Below are 22,000 nucleotides of genomic sequence, written 5' to 3'. Positions count from 1 at the left end.
CATTGCAATATACAAAATATGTTTTGGAACACAAAAAAAGATCGACCCCACAAAATAAATAACCCTTTTCTAGAATCAATAATCAATACCTGGGATCGTACAAGATTCAAACTTATACCACAATTCTCAAGATTCTCTTCTTTTATAGAACAGCATTGGTTCCCTCCAGGGCAAACTAAAGCCTTTAAAAATATATGGCTCCAAGCAAATATGATCCGCATAATTGATATAACAACAACAAAGGGAATCATAAACAAAATAGAATTAGAACAAAAAATAAAACACAAGATTCACTGGTTTACCTATTTTCAACTCTCAAACATGCTACAACAAATAAAAATACAAGAATTACTTAAAAAGAACGCAACCAATTTTGAACTCCTACTTGATACCAAATCACTCAAACAAAAGGGATTAATTTCTAAACTATACAACATCCTTTTATCTCTCAACCAAATTAAAACTCTAAAATGCCAAACAAATTGGCACTTAGATTGCAACATAGAGCTAACACCTGAACAATGGAGAGAAATATGGACTGCAAACATTCTAAAACCAAAGACAGTTACCTCCCAAATCCAAAATTACAAAATCATTCACAGATGGCACATAACACCAAGAAAACTTTCACTAATAACTAAAACAAATCCTCCGCTCTGCTGGAAAGAGTGTGGAAATATAGGAACGTTTAAACATTGCTGGTGGGAATGCCCCCGAATAGAACCTTTTTGGAATGATATATTATGTTATATAAAAGAAATAACGGGCTACAAAATCCCCCTTGATCCAAAGATCATATTCTTGAATGTATGGGATACTTTCGAAATTCCACAAATAAGAAAAGATCTAATTAGCAACCTTTTGGTTGTAGCTAAGAACTTGCTAGCTTTACATTGGAAATCAAATACGGTTCCCACAGCAGAAAAATGGTTAGAAAAAATATGGGACCACTATATACAAGAAAAAATACATGACGAATTATACCAGAGTGAACACTATTTGAAAGAAACTGATTTTATTGCAAAATGGTTACCATTCATTGAATTCATTTCCAATACAAATCACTCTCCACCTAAGCATTTACTTTTTGTTACTCAGATTTGAAGCAACGACTATCAAATAATTGAAAAAAAAATGCTAGTTGTCTTTGTTTTAACTATATTGGCATGACGTTTATTATCTAATTTCCTTATTCCTGTATAAAAACTAAAGCATTTCACAAATTTCACATCTATGCATATAACTGTATATAGTTCACTAAGACTTTGTTGTTGTTCTATTTTACTTCTGTACATTGTTTTTGTTTGTTTGGTTGGTTGGTTTTTTAAAAAAATAAAAAAAATTGTTTAAAAAAAAAAGAAAGAAAGCCCCTCTTCTCTTTATGGTTTGCACCTCCCAGGTGGCCAACTGAGTAAACCCACATACTCTTTTTTAGCCTGGCTTTGAGTCCCGATAGAAGATAGTAGAAGAATTTACCTTCCAGGTCCCCTGGCATCAGGGGTGGACTGAGAAAGAGCCCTGGTGTCAGTTTCTGTTCATTGGATCTTCCCAAAATATCTGCCCTGATCCCAGTACAACCAACATAAGGCAGTTGCCGAGAATGACTGTTTAACTGTAACAACGCTGACTATATACTCCTTGCCCCTCCCTTTTTCCTACGGGACGGAACTCTTGCCTTTGACAGCCTGTCAACGCTAGAAAACTAAACTGCAACTCTGTAACTTCCCTACCTTCTATGACTGACAGGCTAACCCCTGGCAGACATTAAACTGCAACTGTGTAATTCTCTACCTTCTATGCCAGACAGGTTAATCTCTGTCTGACACCTGGAGTGGAGGGGTCAGTTCTGAGCAGAGCGACCCCTGTGGTACTGCCAGTGCAGCAGGGGCCTCGGCTCAGAGCCAAACTACAAGTAACGCCTGACACAGGTTGGACACTCGTCAGCTTTCCTCAAGTTTTGATGGGAAATGTAGGCATCCTGGTCTTGCAGCTGTAATGGAGAGCCAAGCTGTAAAACCAGGACACCTACATTTCCCATCAAAACTTGAGGTGAGCTGACAAGTGTCCAACCTGTGTCAGGCATCCCTTGTAGCTTGGCTCTAAGCCTGCTCCCTACTGCCAGTGGCCCTCCAGGACAAGCACCCACCGGGGACTTTCCCAGTAAGTTAAAGGGCTGCTTCACTCCTGCCTGACATCTTCACCCTTACGTTAAAATATTAGTGCAGAAGAATATTTGGCATGGAAGATCTTGATCAGGCCAGGCTATGCTTCATTTAATAGAGGAATTTGCTGCAGTCGGCCCTGTTAAGCTTTGATAGGCTACAGACGGAGGGCTTGACGGGAGGTTTGTCTGTGATGAGTCTTAATTGGAGATGATCAAGGCAAGTCTTGTCCAAAATTATAGGCAGGGTAGGAAACATCTGTCAGCATGCAAAACAGATGAGCTGGCTATGCGTACCAATGAAAACCGGCGGTTGGTTTTAAATCTGCTGGTGGGGTTGAAGGAGGTCTGGAAGAGTTAAGTGATCAATAACGCGGAAATGCTGGTTCACACCCAATTTAAACATTCCCCAGATGGCGTGGTTGCCATGATCCCTTCTCTGCTCCCACGCCACTCCGGAAATATTTGTGCTCCCAGAGCAGTGAGAAGAATTTCCAAGGCAGCGCACTCGGGTTTAATTTCCTTTGAATGAGACTTCTGGTGTTGTTGTTTTGCTGCCTTCAAAAATGTACAGGCTGCGTCTGACTAGAGGCAAGGAGGCCTTCTTAACAAGGCAGAAGATTTTCTCACCCTCCCCCCCCCAACTTGCACCTCACGTTTCTGTTTACTTCAGCTAGAAATAAGTGATACCTGTATAACTTGTGTCTGCTATCAGAGCCCCGGTGGGTGAAATGCCCTCAAGGAGTGAGGGAGGGGAAGTGGCAAGCTTTTCAGCTTTGCACCTCCCTTTTTGACTCTTTAAATTGCAACTTCTTCCTCCATCCCACACCTTTGGAAGTACGGTGATTGGCTAGCAAAATCAGAGCCTTCTTTGCGGTGGCCTCCACTAGAGTTGCCAACTTCCACATGGGACCTGGCGTTCTCCTGGAGTTCTCTAGACTGCGGAGATCAGTTCCCCTGGAGAAAATGGAAGCTTCTGAGGGCAGAGTCTACAGTATATCATAGATTCTAGGTGGAACACCCCTTCCCCAGACACCGCTCCCAAATCTCCAGGAATTTCTCAGGCCAGAGTTGGCAACTCTGCCTCCCTGCAACTCTAGAATTCCTTCCCCCACAAATGTTCGCATGGCACTTAATCTATATAGCTTTAGATTCCAGATGAAGAAAAAAACAATTTCTCTCCCTATAGGCCTTTAAAAAATTTTCATACACCCTCTCTCCCACTCCGGTGAAGTAGTTTTGGGGGCTGTGATTAGCTTTTTATTTTATTAATATTTTATTTCTTAAAATACTCATACCCCGCCTTTCCCGTCACCAAATGCTGACTCAAGGCAGCCCTCATTCAACAAGGGGAAATTGTTGCTTCTGCTTTTTCTTTAAAAAAAAAACGGATTTCATTATTGATCATTGGTTGTTATTAGCTTTATATGGACGTTCTCTGCTCAGACAGTTCTATAGGGCAGAATTGGCCATGGCTGTAGATACACCACTGATGCCTCGTGAAATCACCAGGCCCCATCCTTATAGAAACCTCTGGTTGTGATTATATAGATACCTGTGGGACCGCCTCTCCCGATACATCTTCCAGAGAGCTTTGCATGTGGCTGACAAGCAGTTGCTGGTGGTCCCTGGCTGGGGGGTGTCCTGGCCCTGTTGCTCTGACCCGGTGGAACTCCCTCCCACTAGAGACTTGAGCACTGCGGGACTTATTACAGTTGTTCCGCCAGGCCTATGGCTGAGGCTGAACGGTGTCTCCTTTACCTGTGCTGCTGTATGATCGTTCTATCTTTTTTACCATCTGCATTTTATGGTTTGAGTATATTCTCTTCTGTGAGTACTGATGCCACTGTCTTCTGATTGGTTTTATATGTTTTCTTGTGATTTAATGGTATATTTAAATGTTTGTATTTAAATGTGCTGCGAGCCGCCCTGAGTCTGCAGGCGGGGAGGGTAGGATAAAAATGTAATAAACTAAACTAGCTACTGCTGCTTTGGCTTTAAAAAAAATGGAGGAAAACATTCTCTTACTAGAAGCTGTGGTTTAAGTTTTGCAGTGCAATCTTTTGCGTGTTTACTCAAAAGTAAGGCCCATTTACTTGGTGGGTAAATGGACTTCACCCACCAAGGCTTCTCCATCCCTCCTAAATTGAGGATGAAGCTGAGGCAGAAAGTAACGCCAAGGTGTTGCAGTCACCATAGCAACTGAAGGGTACTCCCCCTAGACCAGATGTCTCCTGGGAGAAGGGCTTCTTCGGCAAGATGTCAGCGCTCCTACTGAGATGCTGTGTGACCACAACAGCTCTTCCTTTCCTGAGAGGAGCCAGTTTCCATCTGCTTGAAGCACCCCTTTCACCTGCCCCCCCGCAAGAAGGGGGGAGATTTTGGCTGACATGGACTGGGACAGTGGGCCACATGTGACCTGCAGCCTGTTGGTCATGCCCCCAGCACATAGATGGTCCATCTCTTTCTTTAAGGATATTGCTGCATTTTTATGGTGATATTTCATTTTTGGAGGAACCCTTCCCCCTGACCCTTGTGCATCAAGAACTTGAGACATAAATGTTTCACTAAAACAAATTGTTTTCAAGAAATCTACCTCTGTGCAGATAATTGTACACAATATCAGGGCCTGTGTGGAATCTTGGCATAGGGAGCAACTGGCAAATCGCCCAACCATCCCAGATCTAAGATACTGTTTGGATCTTGAGCACCTATTCCTCCCCTCCTCTAATCAGCATTATAGTCCCCCTAGAAGATGCTCGGTCCTTATCTGTTCTTTGAGGAGAAGTGAAATCCCTTGCCTTGATTTCTGCCCCACAGTGTTCTTACCTATCTACTATAAATTAAAGAACAATCCCATTGGCTTTAGTGCCATTAGGAAAAGATGCTTGCTTCCACTGACTTGTGGAAAATGCACCTTGCAAGCAAAAGCTGACAGAGGAATCGGAGCTGGAAGCTCGTTTCCCATTGCGGGTCAAAGACTCCCATCTCTTCCTCAGCAAAGAATGGGGGAACGGACAACGAGGCCCCACACACTTAAAACCTGAACAGGTATTTGGGTAGAGCTCTTGAATTGGCAGATATGTCTTGCGGTACATCGAGTAGTGCTGGTACAATTAAAGGCAAGCGCCTAGTCATTATTGTTCATGAATAAAACCCCTTTCATTTCCAATGACGTGGTCCTGAGAATAATACTGCAATGATAACTGCATGTCATAAACTTGGTGCAGTTTTAAAAAATACTTTTTAAAAAAAACGCTGTCACTCATTCTCAAGACTCCATCTCTGTACAAGCATTTTCATTTACTAAGAAGGCTACTTCAAAAAAATGTTCTCCAAAAATCAGGAAAGGGGTGGAAGCATGAAATTCACAGTGGGCATTTTTTGAAAAACCAACAGGTTTCCCCCCCACGTTATTTTGAAGTTTAAAAAAGAGAGAAAAGATCTACAATCTTACTTTAAAAGAAAAGTTGTTTTGATGTAAAGTTTTTAGAATCCCAGGAAAAAAATAAAAGCTCAGGAAATTTGCAGACATAATAAAATTTATTTAAATTTCATGCATTACGGTAGCTACAAGTGTAGTCATATGAAATTGAAGGACAATTAAACTTTTGCTCTGTCCATACAATGTAGCCTTAATATGAAATGGATGGGAATTCCACAGTTACAAAGAAACAAAAAGAAGGGCAAATATTTTTTGAATTCTGAGGGGGTTTTTTTTGTGAAATGGAACAGTCCTGGGACTCCAGAATTAGATAAGGGGAGGGGGGAGGGCACATTACTATTTTGTACATACAAAAACTGCAAAAAAGGTATTTAATTGGGGGAGAAGCATTTTGAACATGTCAGAAATCGGTCTAACAGAACCTAAGCATGGGAGACTGCCCTTCTTGAGTACCTTCCACTCCACTTTTAATACCGCCAGTACAGAATTCACACCCAGCCTACAGCTAAGTACAAGTTTGCCACTTTTGTTCTTTCAAATTGTAACCACACAGGACTCTAAGTTGTCTATTGCTTTTATCCAATGCAAATTTGCTTTGATGTGCAAACAAATGATAGAATGTGCTTGATTCTACTTTCTCTCAAAATTTTAACCCAGCAAAACCTTTTCAGTTAAATTAAAGAAGTGGCACTCGTCAGCTGAGAGAACAGTGAACATCTTAAACATCTACTCTGCTTATTTCCGATGTCTCTTTAAAAAGCAAGGATTCTCAAGTTTTCTAAAGATGAACCAGACTGACTGCGGATCATCTCGACTTGATCCTTGAGTTCCATTTGCAGCCTTTTTGCCAGAGTGACCGCGTGACAGTCCTTATTATGGGTTAGCATTTTCTGCCTGAAGGAATTTAATGCTGTACTTTTGAGCAGATACAGCAGCCAAATGCAGCTCGGTACCAGAGCCAAAACACTCTGGTATAGTCAACTCAAAACTGTTTTTCTTTTGTAGCTACAAAATGATGCAATGCTAATTAAATAGTACCGTACTTGCATGAACATATTTAAAGTATTTTTTTTTAAGCCACCATAAGGAAAGGGCAAAACAGAGGGGTTTTTTTTCCTTTAGTACAAATTTTGTCAATTGTCGAATTGCTTCATTTAAAACTTGGCTTGGGCCGATGGGGAGGAGTTGGGTAAGGAAGATTTAGAAAAGCCCAAGTAAATTGATGGCTCAGATTACTGGGCAGGTTAAAAGCTAAACGCAAGGGTGTTACATCTGGATAGAAACATTATTCAAAAGCAATTAAGATACTGAAAAAAAAGATTTCAAATTGAATAGTTTATTAACATGGTAATTGTCTTTGTAACCTGTGCACGCACCGAATGATCTGCCTTGAAAAATGTTTTTAATATGCTGGGATGGGGAAGGGGGAATTAAACATAAATCCTATAGATTTTCATAATTCTAGGCAATTATGTCCACATCACTTACAAAGCTATTGCCAAATCTTTCCAAGGAAGCAGAATTTAGGAGGAGGAGAAAAAAAAATCTTTGGGGGAAAAAAATTCAACAGTGGCATAGCAGAGCTCTCAATATGAGAAAGCTGACATAATGTGGACCTTTGCTGTGAAATTTGTCGTTGCAAAATATAGGGAGAAGAGGTTATCGATGGGAAGGAGAAGGCGGCGGCAATGTGAAGTCGGCTTTTGCAGAGTCAATTTCCCCCCCTCACAGTATTTTTGTGCAGGCTGGTTGAAAGCGAGGCTCAGTCCTTCTCCGGAACCAGTTTCAGAACTTTCCCAATTGCAATGGTCTTACCTAGGCAATAAATAAATACAGACATGGCTGTTAGAACAAAATCACAATGGTTTGCACAGGGATGGACCCTGCCGAACCATCAGTGGGACGCTCCCATTTCACCCATCTTTGGGCTTTGCACAGCTGCTCTTGAGGAGTCAGGGAAGCAAGAAGGGGGGGGGGACTGGCTGAAATCCCTCCCCACATCTGCTCTTGCGTAACAGGAGAGGAAGGCAGCTGCTGCTGATTTTCTCCTCCAGCTGCAGCCTTTGGTATTACGCCCATCCTCTTTCACAGGGCCCCTCGACCTACAGGGGCGGCTTTCCAGGGGACACAGGAAGGGGCATAGGAAGGTGGTGTGTGTTACAGCTCCCTCCACGGCAATTTCTGACTACCTTTGTGCCCAGGGAGGAACCACATGGCAGCAGCTCCTCATAAGGCCAAGGCAGCTTTAGAAGATGCCCTCTGATGCACGGGCAGCAACGGCTGCTCCACTCCCTCCTCCTCAAGGAAATTCCTCATAATGAAACCAATACCTCTCTGGCTTAGAGAGAAAAGACGAGCAAGTGCAGCCTGTTTCAGAAGCAGCTGGCGTCCAGAACCCCTTTCTTAATTTTGCCATTCTTCAACCAGCAATGGCTGGTTCTGGCATTCTGGTGTGCATGGTTCTTCATGCACCTAAGGGCTAACTGGGGGCCATTTTCTCAAGCTATCTTACCCTCATCTCGTAAAGTGAAGCGACCCATCTGAGGGAAGTCTTTGAAGGTCTCAAGGCAGATGGTTCCTGCTGTCCTTAAACGGGCAATACAGACTTGATCTTGCTTGACGAAACGGGGCCGTGTCTTGCTTTTCTCTCCTGATTTTTTGTCTACCAGACAGATTAAGGCCTGTGTGAGAGAAAACCAGAATGATAAAGTTGTATTAGGATTGCAAAATATCTCTTGCAACAGCAGCTCGAGTGCCTTTAATAGACTTGGAATTCCTCCTGGTTGCACACCACTACATGTTACCACCGTGATGCAGACAACGGCCCTGAAAGGCAGGCCAGAGTTACAGGGAATGAGGACAGAAGATGGCTTGTCTAACATCTCTGAGTTTATGGCAGAGGTGCCATTTGAAATGAGGATTCCTGGTTTCTGCCTATCTGCTAAAAAAAGGTCACATTACAGAGAAGGCAGGCTGTCCAATACGATTCCCCTTTCCCAAACAGGGCAGCACTACTTAAAGTTAATTCTAACAATATGACTACCCCTTTCTGCCTTGCAAGGCCGACAAGGCAATTAGCACTCTAAAATGAAATCAAGTACAAAGATTCATGCAAGACTAAAAACGACTCTAAAAACCACTCATTACAGTAAATAAGCAATACTGAAATAGCTACAGAGATCATATGGTCAGCCATCACAACTCTGAGAAAAACGATGCTGCATTTTATTTCTGGGGAAGGTATTTCATAGTCAGGGTGCCACCACCAGAGAGGCCTTACCACTTGCCTAGCCTCTGAAAAACGATTCATCTGGACCACCCTGGATGATGATCTCACTAAATGGGACAAGTTTGTGTAGTTGTATAATTCCTTTTATAACAGAGCAATACTTCAGGACAAGGTTTTCAAAATTCTAGGTGGTAAAAAGACTAATTATTGGAAACACTTTGATTCCAGTGTTAAATAAATGCCACCTGGCCCAACCAGTTAATACTCACTGTGATCTCAACTTCTTCAATGCAGGTATGAATATGGAGCACTGCATTGTAACCTGGGCATATGATGGATTTGTGCTCAATTATCACTATCTGCAAGGAACAACGATTTTTTTTGTTACTGACATAGAAAAAGCATCAACGACTTCTTTCAGATATCATGTAGGATCCCCAGTCCGCACCCTGCAATCTTTCTTCTGAGGGGCAAATTACTCCAAAGAAGCACATGCTTGTATATGATGAACTGACCAATAAGCAAACAAGATCTTCCCCTTGAAAGTGAAAAATTCTCATTATCTGGGAGCATCTATTAGCATTTTATCCTACCCTTCCTCTAAAGGGCTGAGGGTACATGGATTCTCCCCAGGGCTTTTTTTCGGGGGAAGAGGTGGGGGAACTCAGTGGGTTGCACTCGGGGAAAATGGTCACATGGCCGGTGGCCCCGCCCCCTGATCTCCAGAGGGGAGTTTAGATTGCCCTCCGTGCCGCTTGGCAGGGAGGGGGGCGGGGCCACCAGCCATGTGACCATTTTCAAGAGGTTCCGGAACTCCGTTCCACTGTGTTCCACCTGAAAAAAAGCCCTGATTCTCCCCATTCCCCATTAATACTCTGAACTGTTTGGAGGTAGGTTGAAACAGTGAGATATTGACCTAAAATTACCCAGCAAGCTTTGAGGAAGATTTGGGATTCCAATCCAGACCTGTCCAGTTCTAGCCCAATGCAAAACCACTACCCAATACCAACTATCACCACAACAAGGTCTCTACAATCCAGCAGGAAAATGAGAACAAGATACAAGTGTCGTTTCAGCCACTGGTTTCTTAAGATAAATTTTCTGGCATAGCTGTAAGAACCTGCTGCTATAAAAGTTAGCACTGCTAGCTAAGTGACTATAAAAACAGATCCAACGAATTCATGGAGGACAGATCCATCACAGGTTACTTATCCAAGATGGCCAAAAAGAACCTCTGTGTTTGAAGATACTGCATCTGTGAGTTGCTGAGAGTCCAACAATTAACAGGCAGCCAGGGCCCCAATGCCATTTGCAGGCTTTTGGGGTAGGGTGGGGGAATCTAGCTGGGAAAACAGAATTCTGCTCTAGGTAAGTGCTTGGCCGGACCCAGCAGGGCTCTCTCTGAACACCTTTCAGAACCAACTTACAATGATCCAGGTACCAGATCAGCCCAATGCACTTGTTAGGTAACTTGTCACGTGCATTTGTTGTGTGCAGGAGACCTAAACGCTCCTGTTAAGGAATTCTGGAGTACCCTACTCTTTCTTAATATCACCCATCTTTGCTATGCTCTGGATTCACTACAGTGTCTCTGAGTAACATACACTCACACGCACTGTGCTTATCATTTCGTTTTACTCTGTTCTTCCTGTACTTGGTCGGTCCAAGACGAAGGCCACGTTAAACATGGCAAACGTAACAAGCCTTGAACGAACAGAGGCTCAGATGATTTTCTTTCCTGCTTCTCTCTCTCTCTCAGCCTTGGGTATATCCTTTCCCAGACACGTCTACGTAGATATCAGTGGAGCCCTAATAATTAGTTTACGGTATTTGACAAAGTATGAACTTAACCTGTCAATCCATCATGTAACTTTCATTTGATTGTTTATATATTCATATAATAATTTCTTGTTCTGTAAACAAAATTGTTTACCTGTATTCTCTCCTTTTGAAAAGTATAAAAGTGGATGTTACCAAACTCTGGTATGCATTTTGTTGTCTGCTACGTGCAATTGGAAAATAAACTTTACTTCTGAGATCATCCGTTTTGAAGACTTGGTTAATTATTCAGACTAAGGGAGAGGGGGAACCTCAAATTGGTCCACTGAGGAATTTAGGAATTTCCCCAAGAGTTCCCTCCCAAGAAGCATACCTGAGCATCGAAAGTGCGTCCTGAATGACACAGGTTGTTAATGTCGCAGAGTATAAACCCTGGGAGGATCTCCTCCTCTTCAATTCCTTTCAGCCGTATCTTCAGATTTTCACCTGGAGCTACAGACTCTGTTTCTACATCATCGGAAAGGATTCCGAGGACTTCCACATTGTGCTTTTGAAGAAAAGAGAGACTGGGATCATTCCAAGACACTACAATGATTGTACACCACATTTTATCACAAAGCCAGATTCAAAACCATGCAGAGACCTGCAAGAACACCAGTCAGTGGCACACTCCCTCCCCTCCTCAACAACAGTGTAACTCAATTATTAGAATACATTCTAGCATATAACTGCTGCCTGTCACTGACTAGGGGAATAAGCAGAGGTTACACAAAGGGTTGGATCCTGTACAAAATCTGAGCTGATGGAAGGGGCTTTCAGCACTGGAACAGGACTTGTTGGCCTCCCCGTGCCCAAAATGCTGCTCCGGGCGGACAGGAGATTCTCGGGAAAAGCTGGAGGATCAAGGAGTTGAAGGCCTGCCGTGTTAAGAGGAGAATTGGTGAAAATCTGCTCCCCCCCCTTCACCCTGGGTCAGTGAAAGCTCTCCAGTGGATCCAACCCAAAGGCATCATTGACAGATCATTGTGAAAAAAATGCAGCATACGGGCAGTTTGTTCCGGTGCAGAGTTTACTCAGATTCTGGACACTAGTAGTATGTGACACCATGTAGTATCTTGGGACTACTGTTTTTCGAGTTGTCAAATACTCCAGTTCTCAAGAGTTCCTCCCCATTAAAGCTAGACCGATGACACGCACAATTCTATTCGCAGCCCTGAAGTCTACCAAGAGTTTCCAAGAGCAGAAGCACAACTTTGGGATGGGAGTAAAGATTTCCAGTGAAGGGTTTTTTTAAAGAGACAAAGCGCTTGTGATTTAAGGAGAGGGGACTTGACGTACCTTGTTTGGCATCATCACAAGCTGCTGGCCTTTGCAGATGGAGCCTGATTCCAGCTTCCCCAGGACCACCGTGCCCATATCCTTGAAAAGGCAAACAAAGGCACGTGAGTTAAGACCAGGCTCAGTCAGTTGTCATTTCAAAGGCATTTGCTGGTATACCAAAGTATTTCAACCTAAAGTGGTAGGACTCTTCTGCATACATAATTATACCAAGGAGGTAACATGTAAGAACATCCCTGCATGCTGCTAGCGAAGTGAGACGTCTATGTGCCGCTGCAATATTTAAGGTCAGTTAACAGCACCCTCCAAGGCATGTACCCCGGGGGGGGGGGGCTCACCTCTCCAATTGTCACCTCAGTTGGGGAGGAGTTCAACTGTTTTAACTAGAGCTAGCTGATTTTTAACTGTGTTATTTCCAACTGAAGCTTTTCAGACAGACCCAAAAGAACATTGGGGAGACCCAGTCGTGGAAGAACCAGGGCAAGTAGCAATGTACTGTTAAGGCTAACGGGGGACATAATGATAAGGGTAAAATGCCAAACACAACAAGTATGCAAGACCTGAACACCGATAACTTGCAAAATTTCTGAGACTCTCGTTTCAGGGCATAATAGACATGGATTCAGCCAAAGCTAAGCATTAAAAAAATCTGCTTCAGATGCGAGTACTGAATGAATTCCACACAGTTCTCCCATCTAGACGCACAAAACTTAGAATTGCAGGGAAAGGGACAGGACTATGTCCTTACCCTCCTGATGCCCAACCCCTGGGTACCTCTGTCACTTTCAAAATGGTAGATCAAGGGGTAGAACATAAAATGGTGCATTCTAGTCCAGTGGAAGAGTGCATTAAGGCACTGCAACAAGCTGCAATTAACACAGATATCTGTTGAGATGTGACATGAACACAACCTGTCCGCCATGCTCACATTCTCCCTTTATTCATCCTCTTGCAAATGGTGCTCAAATAAAAACTTCTCAGTCCTATCATGCTCCAATTTGCCATCATGTCCACGTTGGAGTTTGTTTGCCTCAACGAGTCAGGATTCTAACCCTTGTTTCAATCCCAGTTTCGAACCCCAGCTGGTTGAAGCAAAATCCCAGCATGCCCAAGGATGCTTGCATTTGAACACTGAAGTTGGATCAAAACAAGCACTTGTAGATGAAACTTCATGTGACAGACAAGAAGGAAGAAGGGGAGGGTCCACAAGCACAGCAACTGAACTGTAACATTCCCCAATGCTGACAAATTCACTGTTAATTCTTTGAGGTGGTAGATGGTGAGCCACTGAACGCACAGACTAGAAAGGAAACAAAACACTGACAAGTACATAGCCATGGCAACATCCTATCTGGAATCTATTTATTCTGTACCTTATATTTATCGACAATTGGCAGCCTGATTGGTCCATCAACTGATCTGTTGAAGTTTGGCAAATTATCCAGATAGGGAATAAATGGTAGCCCACTAGAAAAAAAGGAAAGGAGGGGGGAAAGGAGGAAAAGTCATACAGGTCTATGGTTATTTCTGTAACACTCCAACCAAAATGACATACGCCATTAAGACAGTATGGCCACCTTCAGCCAGCCCAGAGGCAACCACCCACTAACTCAGCCATGCCCTTCTTGAAATAGATCCAGAGGAGTTAGCCATGTTCGTTTGTAGTTTCTCACCAGCAGAGGGTTTAATTGTATATGGCCAAAGGCCGTTACAATACAAAGTTAAAAAACAGTAAAAATAGAAATCTATCTTACAAGCATAAAATACAGTTATTAAAATAATAAAAATAAAATACAATTAAAATGGGACCTTAATAAATACCAGATAGTTATGAGAAAAGTTAGGTTTCTGAGGAAACAATCTTGGCCCTAATCTTTTTTGCAGTGAAGGCAAACAGGGATACTCTGCTATAGTTTGTAGTTGCAAAATAGTAAAGACTTCAGTAGCACCTTTAAGACTAACCAACTTAATTGTAGCGTAAGCTTTTGAGAACCACAGCTCTCTTCGTCAGATGCAGCTGCAGTCTTAAAGGAGCTACTGGACTCTTTACTTCTTGAGATAAGCTTCCTTCTGCCTCATGTCTGTGGCATAAAGAAATCCTATCAAATTTCAGCACCATAACAAAAACTCTAACACCTCAGAGGCTCCTTCATTCCCCCCCCCCCCGCCCCATTTTGAATATGCATCCAGCTGAGAAAGTGAATAGCGGAGCCCCTTGGTCACCAAAACTTCTTTTTATTGCAAAGCAGTATTTTTTTTTGTATACTGAGGAGTCTCTCCAAGCATGCAGAAACCCATACATTACCTGTGTGAGTGGCCCCCAGAAGTTACAAAGGGCATGACTCACCCAGGTCATTACAAGGGCAGCCATTGGTCTTTAAAAAGGCAAGATAATAAGACTTCGCTTCGACTTGAAGATACCTACATGTACCAAGGACAAAAGTCTGATTGCTCCTTGAGGTTTGCTCCAGTCAGTCCCGAACAGGGCATGAAGTGAATGTCTTTTTTGGGGTTGAAGCCCACTTTCTTCAAAAATGGCACCAATTTCTCTTTACATTCTTCATACCTAAGTCAATGAGAAGAAAGTTCTCAAATAATCTGCTGCTTGTGACACGGTCCTGGGGACAGCCGCGCACTGGAGCAATAACCAAATTTCCAAAACCAGGACCCGTCTGAGCGGCAAGCCTGTGGCAGGAAGTCAGGTGATATCAGAATCATGTGATAAGGAGGCGTCAAGGCCATAGGCAAGAGACCAGGAGCTCAAGAGACACAAAAGAGACCAAGCTCTCGGAGGAGAACCATAGTGGATAACAAGAACCACACAGGAATCTTCTTTGCCACTATCTGACCTCACTTTGCCCCCTCGATTTACATGGCTGGAATTTTTTTTGCTAATTTCTTTGTTTTGCCTATTTATTGAAACATCCTCAGTGCTGACTGTACTAATCTACGTAATCTGACTTGAGTCTCAGTGAGAAAGGCGGACTATAAATGACACACACACACACACAGTCCTTGCCCCTCACCCATTTTAGCTTTTAGCACTTGCAGAATAAAGAGTTAACACAGACTTTAAACATGTGAACATGCTTAGGGCCTGTGGGATGTATCCAAACACCAGAGCCCCATCTGTGGAACGGAACTGTCTGACCTCCCAGCCACAAATACCGCCCCCTGCGATGCTGCTCCAGGGATCACGAGACACCCAGGAACAGCACGTGGCAGGAAGGGATGCGGGCTTCTGCTGCGTAAGCAGGGGGGAGGGGGAATCGGCAGAAGTCTGCCCCGTCCCCGATCTCTGTCAACCGAGTTGCCTTTCCATTGCCAGAAAGCCTCCGCTAGATCTATCCCGGCAGGACACGGCCTTCAGCAGGGAGACCCGAGTTCAGATCCTCAAACAACAAGGAAGCTCATCAGGTGACTTCAGGCCAGTCACGGTCTCTCAGCCTAGCTCGCCCATGCAGGGCCGCTGTAAGGGTAACAAAGGGGGAGGAATCCATGTACATGGTCCCAAGCTTCTGGCAGGAAAGGTGCAATGATAAAATGGTCACATCAGCTGTACAAACAAGAGGTCCTGATGCGGGGAGCCCTCGCTCGACAATACCAAACTTCCATACACATAAGGCTATTTTTGACAAGGGGGATGCGTGCTTTTGAGCTTGCGGCAATCTGGATACATCCCAATGCAGTGCAGCCACAGGGAGAATCACACTTTGGCACCCCCTGCAGGTTAAGATCTGCAACTTTCAGCACAGAGGTTGAGTGCAAAAAAGTGTTCACTGGGACTGAAAAGGTGTGTCTCTGGTTTAAGTCATCTGGAACGTGGGGAGGGAAGGAGCAGGGAGGGGCCATGGCTCAGCAGTCAACCATCTGCTTGGTATGCAGAAAGACCCAGGTTCAATCCCCAGCATCTCCAGGTAAAGGGATCAGGTAGAAAGTGATATGAAAGACCTCTGCCTGAGGCCTTGGAGAGCTGCTGCCCGTCTGAGTAGGCAATACTGACACTGATAGACTAAAAGGTCTGATTCATTATAAGGCAGCTTCATGTGTTCATATGACATGTGGAACTCTCTGGTGGTTTATTTTCATCAGTAAGGCAACCTTCAGCTTTTGCAGTCTTATGAACATTTGCCAGTCGTTAATTTTGAAGAGAGCATGCCAATATTCTTGGCTACAGCTGGTAACTTTTCTCCCTATACTATGAGCAAGATTCCACCCCACCCCAAAATGTTCTGGGCAGTGCTCTGCAAAACCTTTGTTCTCCAAATTGACAGCACATGCGCAGAGCTGTCACAGACCCAGACAAGTAGCTGGAGGTGGGGGCGCGATGTTTTTATGAAGAGGGGCTACATTAACAGAAGCCTGCAAGCAAGTCCATCAGCAGCACTTAGGTATTATTAGGAGCGAAGGTGTGGCCTTAATACCAACTCTTCTCTCAGGAAGGGCACCGTAATGATTTGTGTGTCTTTAAATGCTTGGTGTGGGTCAGATGAAGAGTGGGGGGTGAAAGAGCGGGATGAGTGAGTGAGATGATTGGCTGATGACTGAGAGTGTGGGCAGAGTGAACTGCTGTTTTTAGTTACTGAGTGGAGAGAAAAGACTCATTCTGCTTTCTGGTTTTGACAGCCAAGCTGAGTGCAGCCTGAGGGTGTCTATGCATTTCTGAGAGAAATATTGATTCTGGTTGAGACAGGCAAACTTTGTATGCACCTGAGAGAAAGTCTATGTACATTTGAGTGAGTGAGTGAGTGAGTGAGTGATCTATCTGAAGCAGGCAAACTGTATGTGTGTCTGAGAAAGTTTATGTATATCTGTGTGACTGAGCCTATGAAAAGAAACTTTAAGGACTAATAATTATCTTTGAAACCATCAAGCTTAAGAAATAATATGAAACCGATAACCTTCTTGTAAAAATAAAGAGTTTGGGGTTTGTTTGTTTTTTTCCATCCCAGAGTATCTGTCATTGCTATATCCCATTCCTATCCTCAGGGCCACATAGTCCCACCAAGGAGCCTAACGCTTGGGCACGTTATTAAAAGGGAAATTTAAATTAACTATTTTGGAATATAATTTCTGGTGGCAGCAATCTACCCAGAGGCAAAATCTAACTGAATAATAAAGAGGGTCGTAACAGGCACATAGTGATGTAGTGTGTCATGTTATATCTTTGAGCCAAATCTGGGCATCGTGAGCCCAAGTACATTAGATGCCCAAAGACTGAAATAATGGGGCATGCAAGTGCATAATGAAGCAAATCCCATTTTTAATGCAAAGGAAAGCTTAAGAACCACACACTTCAGAACACACAGAAAGCCAGAAGAATTGCTACTTCCATGCGTTGTTTCTATGTCTGAAGAATTTCATGCTCTTACCTTTCATTGCTCCAGTTCACAGTAGGATCATCCATTTTATTAATAAGAACTATTAAGTGTTTTACACCAGCTGTTTTGGCCAACATGGCATGCTCTCTTGTTTGTCCCCCCTTCTCAAAACCGGTTTCGAACTCTCCTTTCCTTGCAGAAATGACCTAAGCATGGAGGAAAATGGAATCAGACGGGGCTTTGAGTGAAGAGGCATAGCTCTGTTTTCCGATTCTCCACTTAGACCGGAGAGCAAGCTCAACGACGGCGCTTGCGTGGCAGGCCTCATGAAGCAGCCACAGGCTGAACTGTTCAGGCAGTAAGTCTCAGGACCGCTGCCACTCCCAAGCATGTACAAAACACAAACAGAAGGATGACCGCACTGTAACAGCTGTTACCTCTAGTAGACCCAGTGTGGCCTAGTGCTTTGTTAAGGGGCTTTTTTGGGACCCCCTCTTCTAAAACCCATGTGTGAGCATTCATTCAAGTTAGACACGAACCCGGAAGGCAAATTTGCTTCAGTGGCAAATTCCTTCTCCTTTATTGGAGAGATTAAGCTGCAGGTCAATCTGAACTCATAACAAGCGAGAAAGTTTCTGGCAACTGTAAATATCTTTTTGTTTTCATTCCACAACTAAGATTTCAGCTTCGGAAGTGTTACTTCTCAGAAGCATTCTGAACTCATAACAAAAGTATGGCTCCAGCATTTGAGGTGTTCGTATTGTAAGGGAGGCATGACGGACCTGTCATTCAAGCTTGTATGGTGAGGTGTATCCTGGGAAATGTAATTTTGAAGAGATATTTGTATTAATCTTTTTGATATTTTGATTCATTCTTTTCTGTAAACAATTTAGCATTAAAGTATTTAAGCATAAGGATAAGGTAGCTCAGTACGCATCAGGCCCCAGGAACATCATGCGAGTTTTGTGTAACAATAAAACTCATATTTGGTTGTTGTGGGTTTTCCGGGCTGTATTGCCGTGGTCTTGGCATTGTAGTTCCTGACATTTCGCCAGCAGCTGTGGCTGGCATCTTCAGAGGTGTAGCACCAAAAGATAGAGATCTCTCAGTGACAACTTAGTGTCACTAAGTGTCAACTTAGTGACACTGAGAGATCTCTATCTTTTGGTGCTACACCTCTGAAGATGCCAGCCACAGCTGCTGGCGAAACGTTTCACCAGCAGCTGTGGCTGGCATCTTCAGAGGTGTAGCACCAAAAGATAGAGATCTCTCAGTGACAACTTAGTGTCACTAAGTGTCACTAAGTGTCAACTTAGTGACACTGAGAGATCTCTATCTTTTGGTGCTACACCTCTGAAGATGCCAGCCACAGCTGCTGGCGAAACGTCAGGAACTACAATGCCAAGACCACGGCAATACAGCCCGGAAAACCCACAACAACCATCGTTCTCCGGCCGTGAAAGCCTTTGACAATACGTAAAACTCATATTTCTTTATATCACTGTAGTTGGAATCCTGGATTATATCTGGGTAAGTGGTAGAAGAAAAGTCTGTAATTGGCAGCAGAGTACTATTAAAAACAATTCTCTATCATGCTTAGAGTGCCTGACTTAGGAATGGGGACGGGCGGGGGACGGGGATCCAGGTGTAACTCTTAACGCTCTGCTATGGAAGCTTGACTGGGAACCGTAGACCAGTTAAACTCGCTCAGGCTAACCCTACCTCACAGGGCTGTTGTGAGGACAAACTGGGAAAGGAGAGGAGACCATGTACATCACCCTGAGCTCAATAGAGGAAAAGGAAGGATAAAAATATATGGCTAGATGGAGACCCATCATCACAAAGATACATCATCACAACAGTACAAATAAGGGGGACGCGGTGCCTTCTTACCAACACAGCTAGATCGGCTTGAGATGCACCACCAATCATATTTGGAACAAAGCTCTTATGCCCAGGAGCATCTAGGATTGTGAAGTGCTTCTTCTCCGTTTCAAAATAGGCGCGACCCACTTCCACCGTTTTACCTTTGTCTCGCTCTTCCTGGTTTGTGTCTAAGGCCCAGGAGAGGTACCTGCATCAGAAGAGCAGGACATAGGATTACACCTGATCTTTGTGACCGAATGATGGCTTTAGAAGGCCATGTGCTGAGAACGTACCTGAATGCCTTTCGAACCTCTGAGAACAAGTAAAAAAGCCCCCTTTAAAGGCATGCTTTGCACAGCAGCAGCAGAATCAGCATGCGCACAACAAGAAAACATGGTACAACATCTCTGGGATATGTAGACATTAAATGAAGTCAACTGTGGAGGAGGAGCAGAGGAGCTCATGTTGATCCCAAAATTAGTCCACAGCTGCCCAACGAGGAGAGTCTGTATGGTACAGTGGTTAGGGTGTTGGACCAGGGAGAACCAAATGGTGGTGAGGATCCAATGGAAGAAGGAAGAAATAAATACAGAAGTGGACTAACGTGAGCCAAGGCTGCAGGTATATATACCATAAGCAAGCATAACCTATGATGCACCATCACCTGCCCCCAGCAACCTCTTATTTTGTTTGGGCTGGCCACTCTACCATGCTGCGCACACACACACCCCTCCACTCCACCCTGTACTGGATTTTTGGTCAAAGAGGTTTATTGTTCTAAAGTCCTCCTTTCATTTTCCCAATGATTCTATGACCCCCAGTACCGTTATTACATCTCAACTCTGAGGCCAAGATAGATATTGTATCAATGGGCTATCCAGTTACTGACTGGGGGGGGGGAACAAGACATGATGAACAATTGCTTCTTTTGTATGTGGATAAACTCAAGCCCAGTTTGAGACATTGCTTAACTTGGATGGGAAAAGGTGTGCTTTGTTCCATGAGTACTGAAACAAGACTTTTAAAGGGGGCACAGGCATGTGTAATCCCTTTCCTCTTGCACAATACAAGCCTACAACAGAAAGGCATGCAACATCAAAGGGGTCAAGAACTGAATCAACACAGAAGACACTATTTTCATTTACAAAATTAAAAGGAGGAAAATCTGAAAGTATGGCTGACAATATGTTTCACAGTGAACATGAAAAAAGATAAGGACCTACTAATTATCAAATGGAGACTCAAACACAAATTTAGCTGCTCCTTTTCAAACAGAGATTCCGGCTTGATGCACTTCTTTCTTTCTCACTAGTTTTATGTATGTACTAGAAACAATGCCTTTTGTGTGAAAAAATACAATAGGCTCTAGAAACTAATTTGGCAGGCCCCCTTCCAGCGGCAAGTGGGCGCTTTGCAGGAGCCTGGAAGCCAGAGTGGGGGGGGGGGGGAACGCTGAGGGGAGGTGCAGGGAGGAGTGCTTAGGCGGCCTATTCGGCAGGCCCCCTCCCAGCGGCAAGTGGGTGCTTGGCAGCAGCCTCGATACCAGAGTTGTCGGCAATGCGCCTGCGTGAGGATAAAAAGTGAGTCGTCGTCAGGGCTTTTTTTCTGGGAAGAGATGGGGTGGAACTCAGTGGGTTGCCCTCAGAGAAAATGGTCACATGGCTGGTGGCCCTGCCCCCTGATCTCCAGACAGAGGGGAGTTGAGATTGCCCTCCGCGCGAGGGCAATCTAAACTGCCCTCTGCCTGGAGATCAGGGGGCGGGGCCACCAGCCATGTGAACATTTTCAAGAGGTTCTGGAACTCCGTTCCACCGTGTTCCCCCTGAAAAAAAGCCCTGGTCGTCGCCAATACGGCTTGTCTTTTATATAGTAAAAGCTTTACAAAGTGTTCTCAAAGCAGTAATTATTGTTTTATTTTTCCCGTGGGGCCCAGGCAAAATGCAGGGGTACCAGGCTGCCTCCCCATCTCGGCTGGCCTTGTTAAGGAAGGGCACACCACATCCCCAGCAGGTACAAAGGGCTCCTTCAGGGAAGGGCCTGCCTATAGTAGCTCTGGCTGAACATGTGAACTCCTGGCTCCTGTTTGGAGATCTGTTCACACACCAACAGACTGCCTGTTCAGTGTTGTGCACCAGCACCTCCATTTCAACCCAAGATTTGCCCTAGCTGCATGTCTGTCAGAAACAACAGCACAGGATGTCTGATTGGAGAGTGAAAAGGGTGAGCCGCAGCCACTCACAGGTCTCTGAACTTGCACTGTTTTTGTGTGTGCTGTACTGGAGATCCCCAAATGGGGACGTGAGGAGAGAACAGGAATCAGATGCTGCGGCAAAATCTACCCTCTAACCCCAGAGTGAAGTTCAAGGCACATTAAAGTTCTTAAAGATGCAGGCACCATACCAGGTTTCTCTGTTTTTCTCTTTAGCTTCTCTTTCATATTTTTCAAGTGTTCTCTTATCAACCATGCCTGTCAAGTACCTGGAAAAGAGACACGTTACATTAATTTGCAATGAAGAGGACTACCTATGAAAAACAAAAGGGAGAAAAGATGTGGGTTGCGAGTCTGTCTTTGAAAGACGAACTCATCTGTAAGGACCCTTAGTCGTTTCAATGGTACACAGCTGTATATGAAGCCATGAATACAGATACATTCTATGCAGCACTGCACACCAAACAGGCTTCAGGATGCTTAGATCTTTGCAGGGGTTTCACATTTTCTCACCTTCTAAACAGCAGAGATCATGGTATATGTGATATATATCCTGTGAAACTTTTAAAAACCGTTGTTTGCAAAAAAAAGTTTTAATTGTTGTACTGCATCACACTTCATGCTTTAAATGCAATTATTTCTATTGTCTTTA

General features: G+C 43.9%; 1 protein-coding gene across 1 annotated transcript in view; it reads right to left on the bottom strand.

Moving 5' to 3' along the window:
- Positions 1–5,685: 5,685 nt before the first annotated feature.
- Positions 5,686–22,000, bottom strand: part of GSPT1 (G1 to S phase transition 1) — a 35,782-nt gene continuing 19,467 nt past the window's right edge. The window contains exons 6-15 of the mRNA XM_054993353.1: positions 21,540–21,617; positions 19,167–19,347; positions 17,325–17,479; positions 14,378–14,518; positions 13,326–13,419; positions 11,953–12,033; positions 10,988–11,161; positions 9,105–9,194; positions 8,119–8,287; positions 5,686–7,421 (exon numbers count right to left, since the gene is read on the bottom strand). Of these exons, the coding sequence (XP_054849328.1) occupies positions 7,369–7,421; positions 8,119–8,287; positions 9,105–9,194; positions 10,988–11,161; positions 11,953–12,033; positions 13,326–13,419; positions 14,378–14,518; positions 17,325–17,479; positions 19,167–19,347; positions 21,540–21,617 (1,216 nt within the window). The 3' untranslated portion in view covers positions 5,686–7,368. The remainder of the gene's footprint in view (positions 7,422–8,118; positions 8,288–9,104; positions 9,195–10,987; positions 11,162–11,952; positions 12,034–13,325; positions 13,420–14,377; positions 14,519–17,324; positions 17,480–19,166; positions 19,348–21,539; positions 21,618–22,000) is intronic.

The sequence above is a fragment of the Eublepharis macularius genome, chromosome 12, assembly GCF_028583425.1.
Source record: "Eublepharis macularius isolate TG4126 chromosome 12, MPM_Emac_v1.0, whole genome shotgun sequence".
Lineage (NCBI taxonomy): Eukaryota > Metazoa > Chordata > Lepidosauria > Squamata > Eublepharidae > Eublepharis > Eublepharis macularius.
This window is presented reverse-complemented; position numbering and strand designations above follow the sequence as displayed.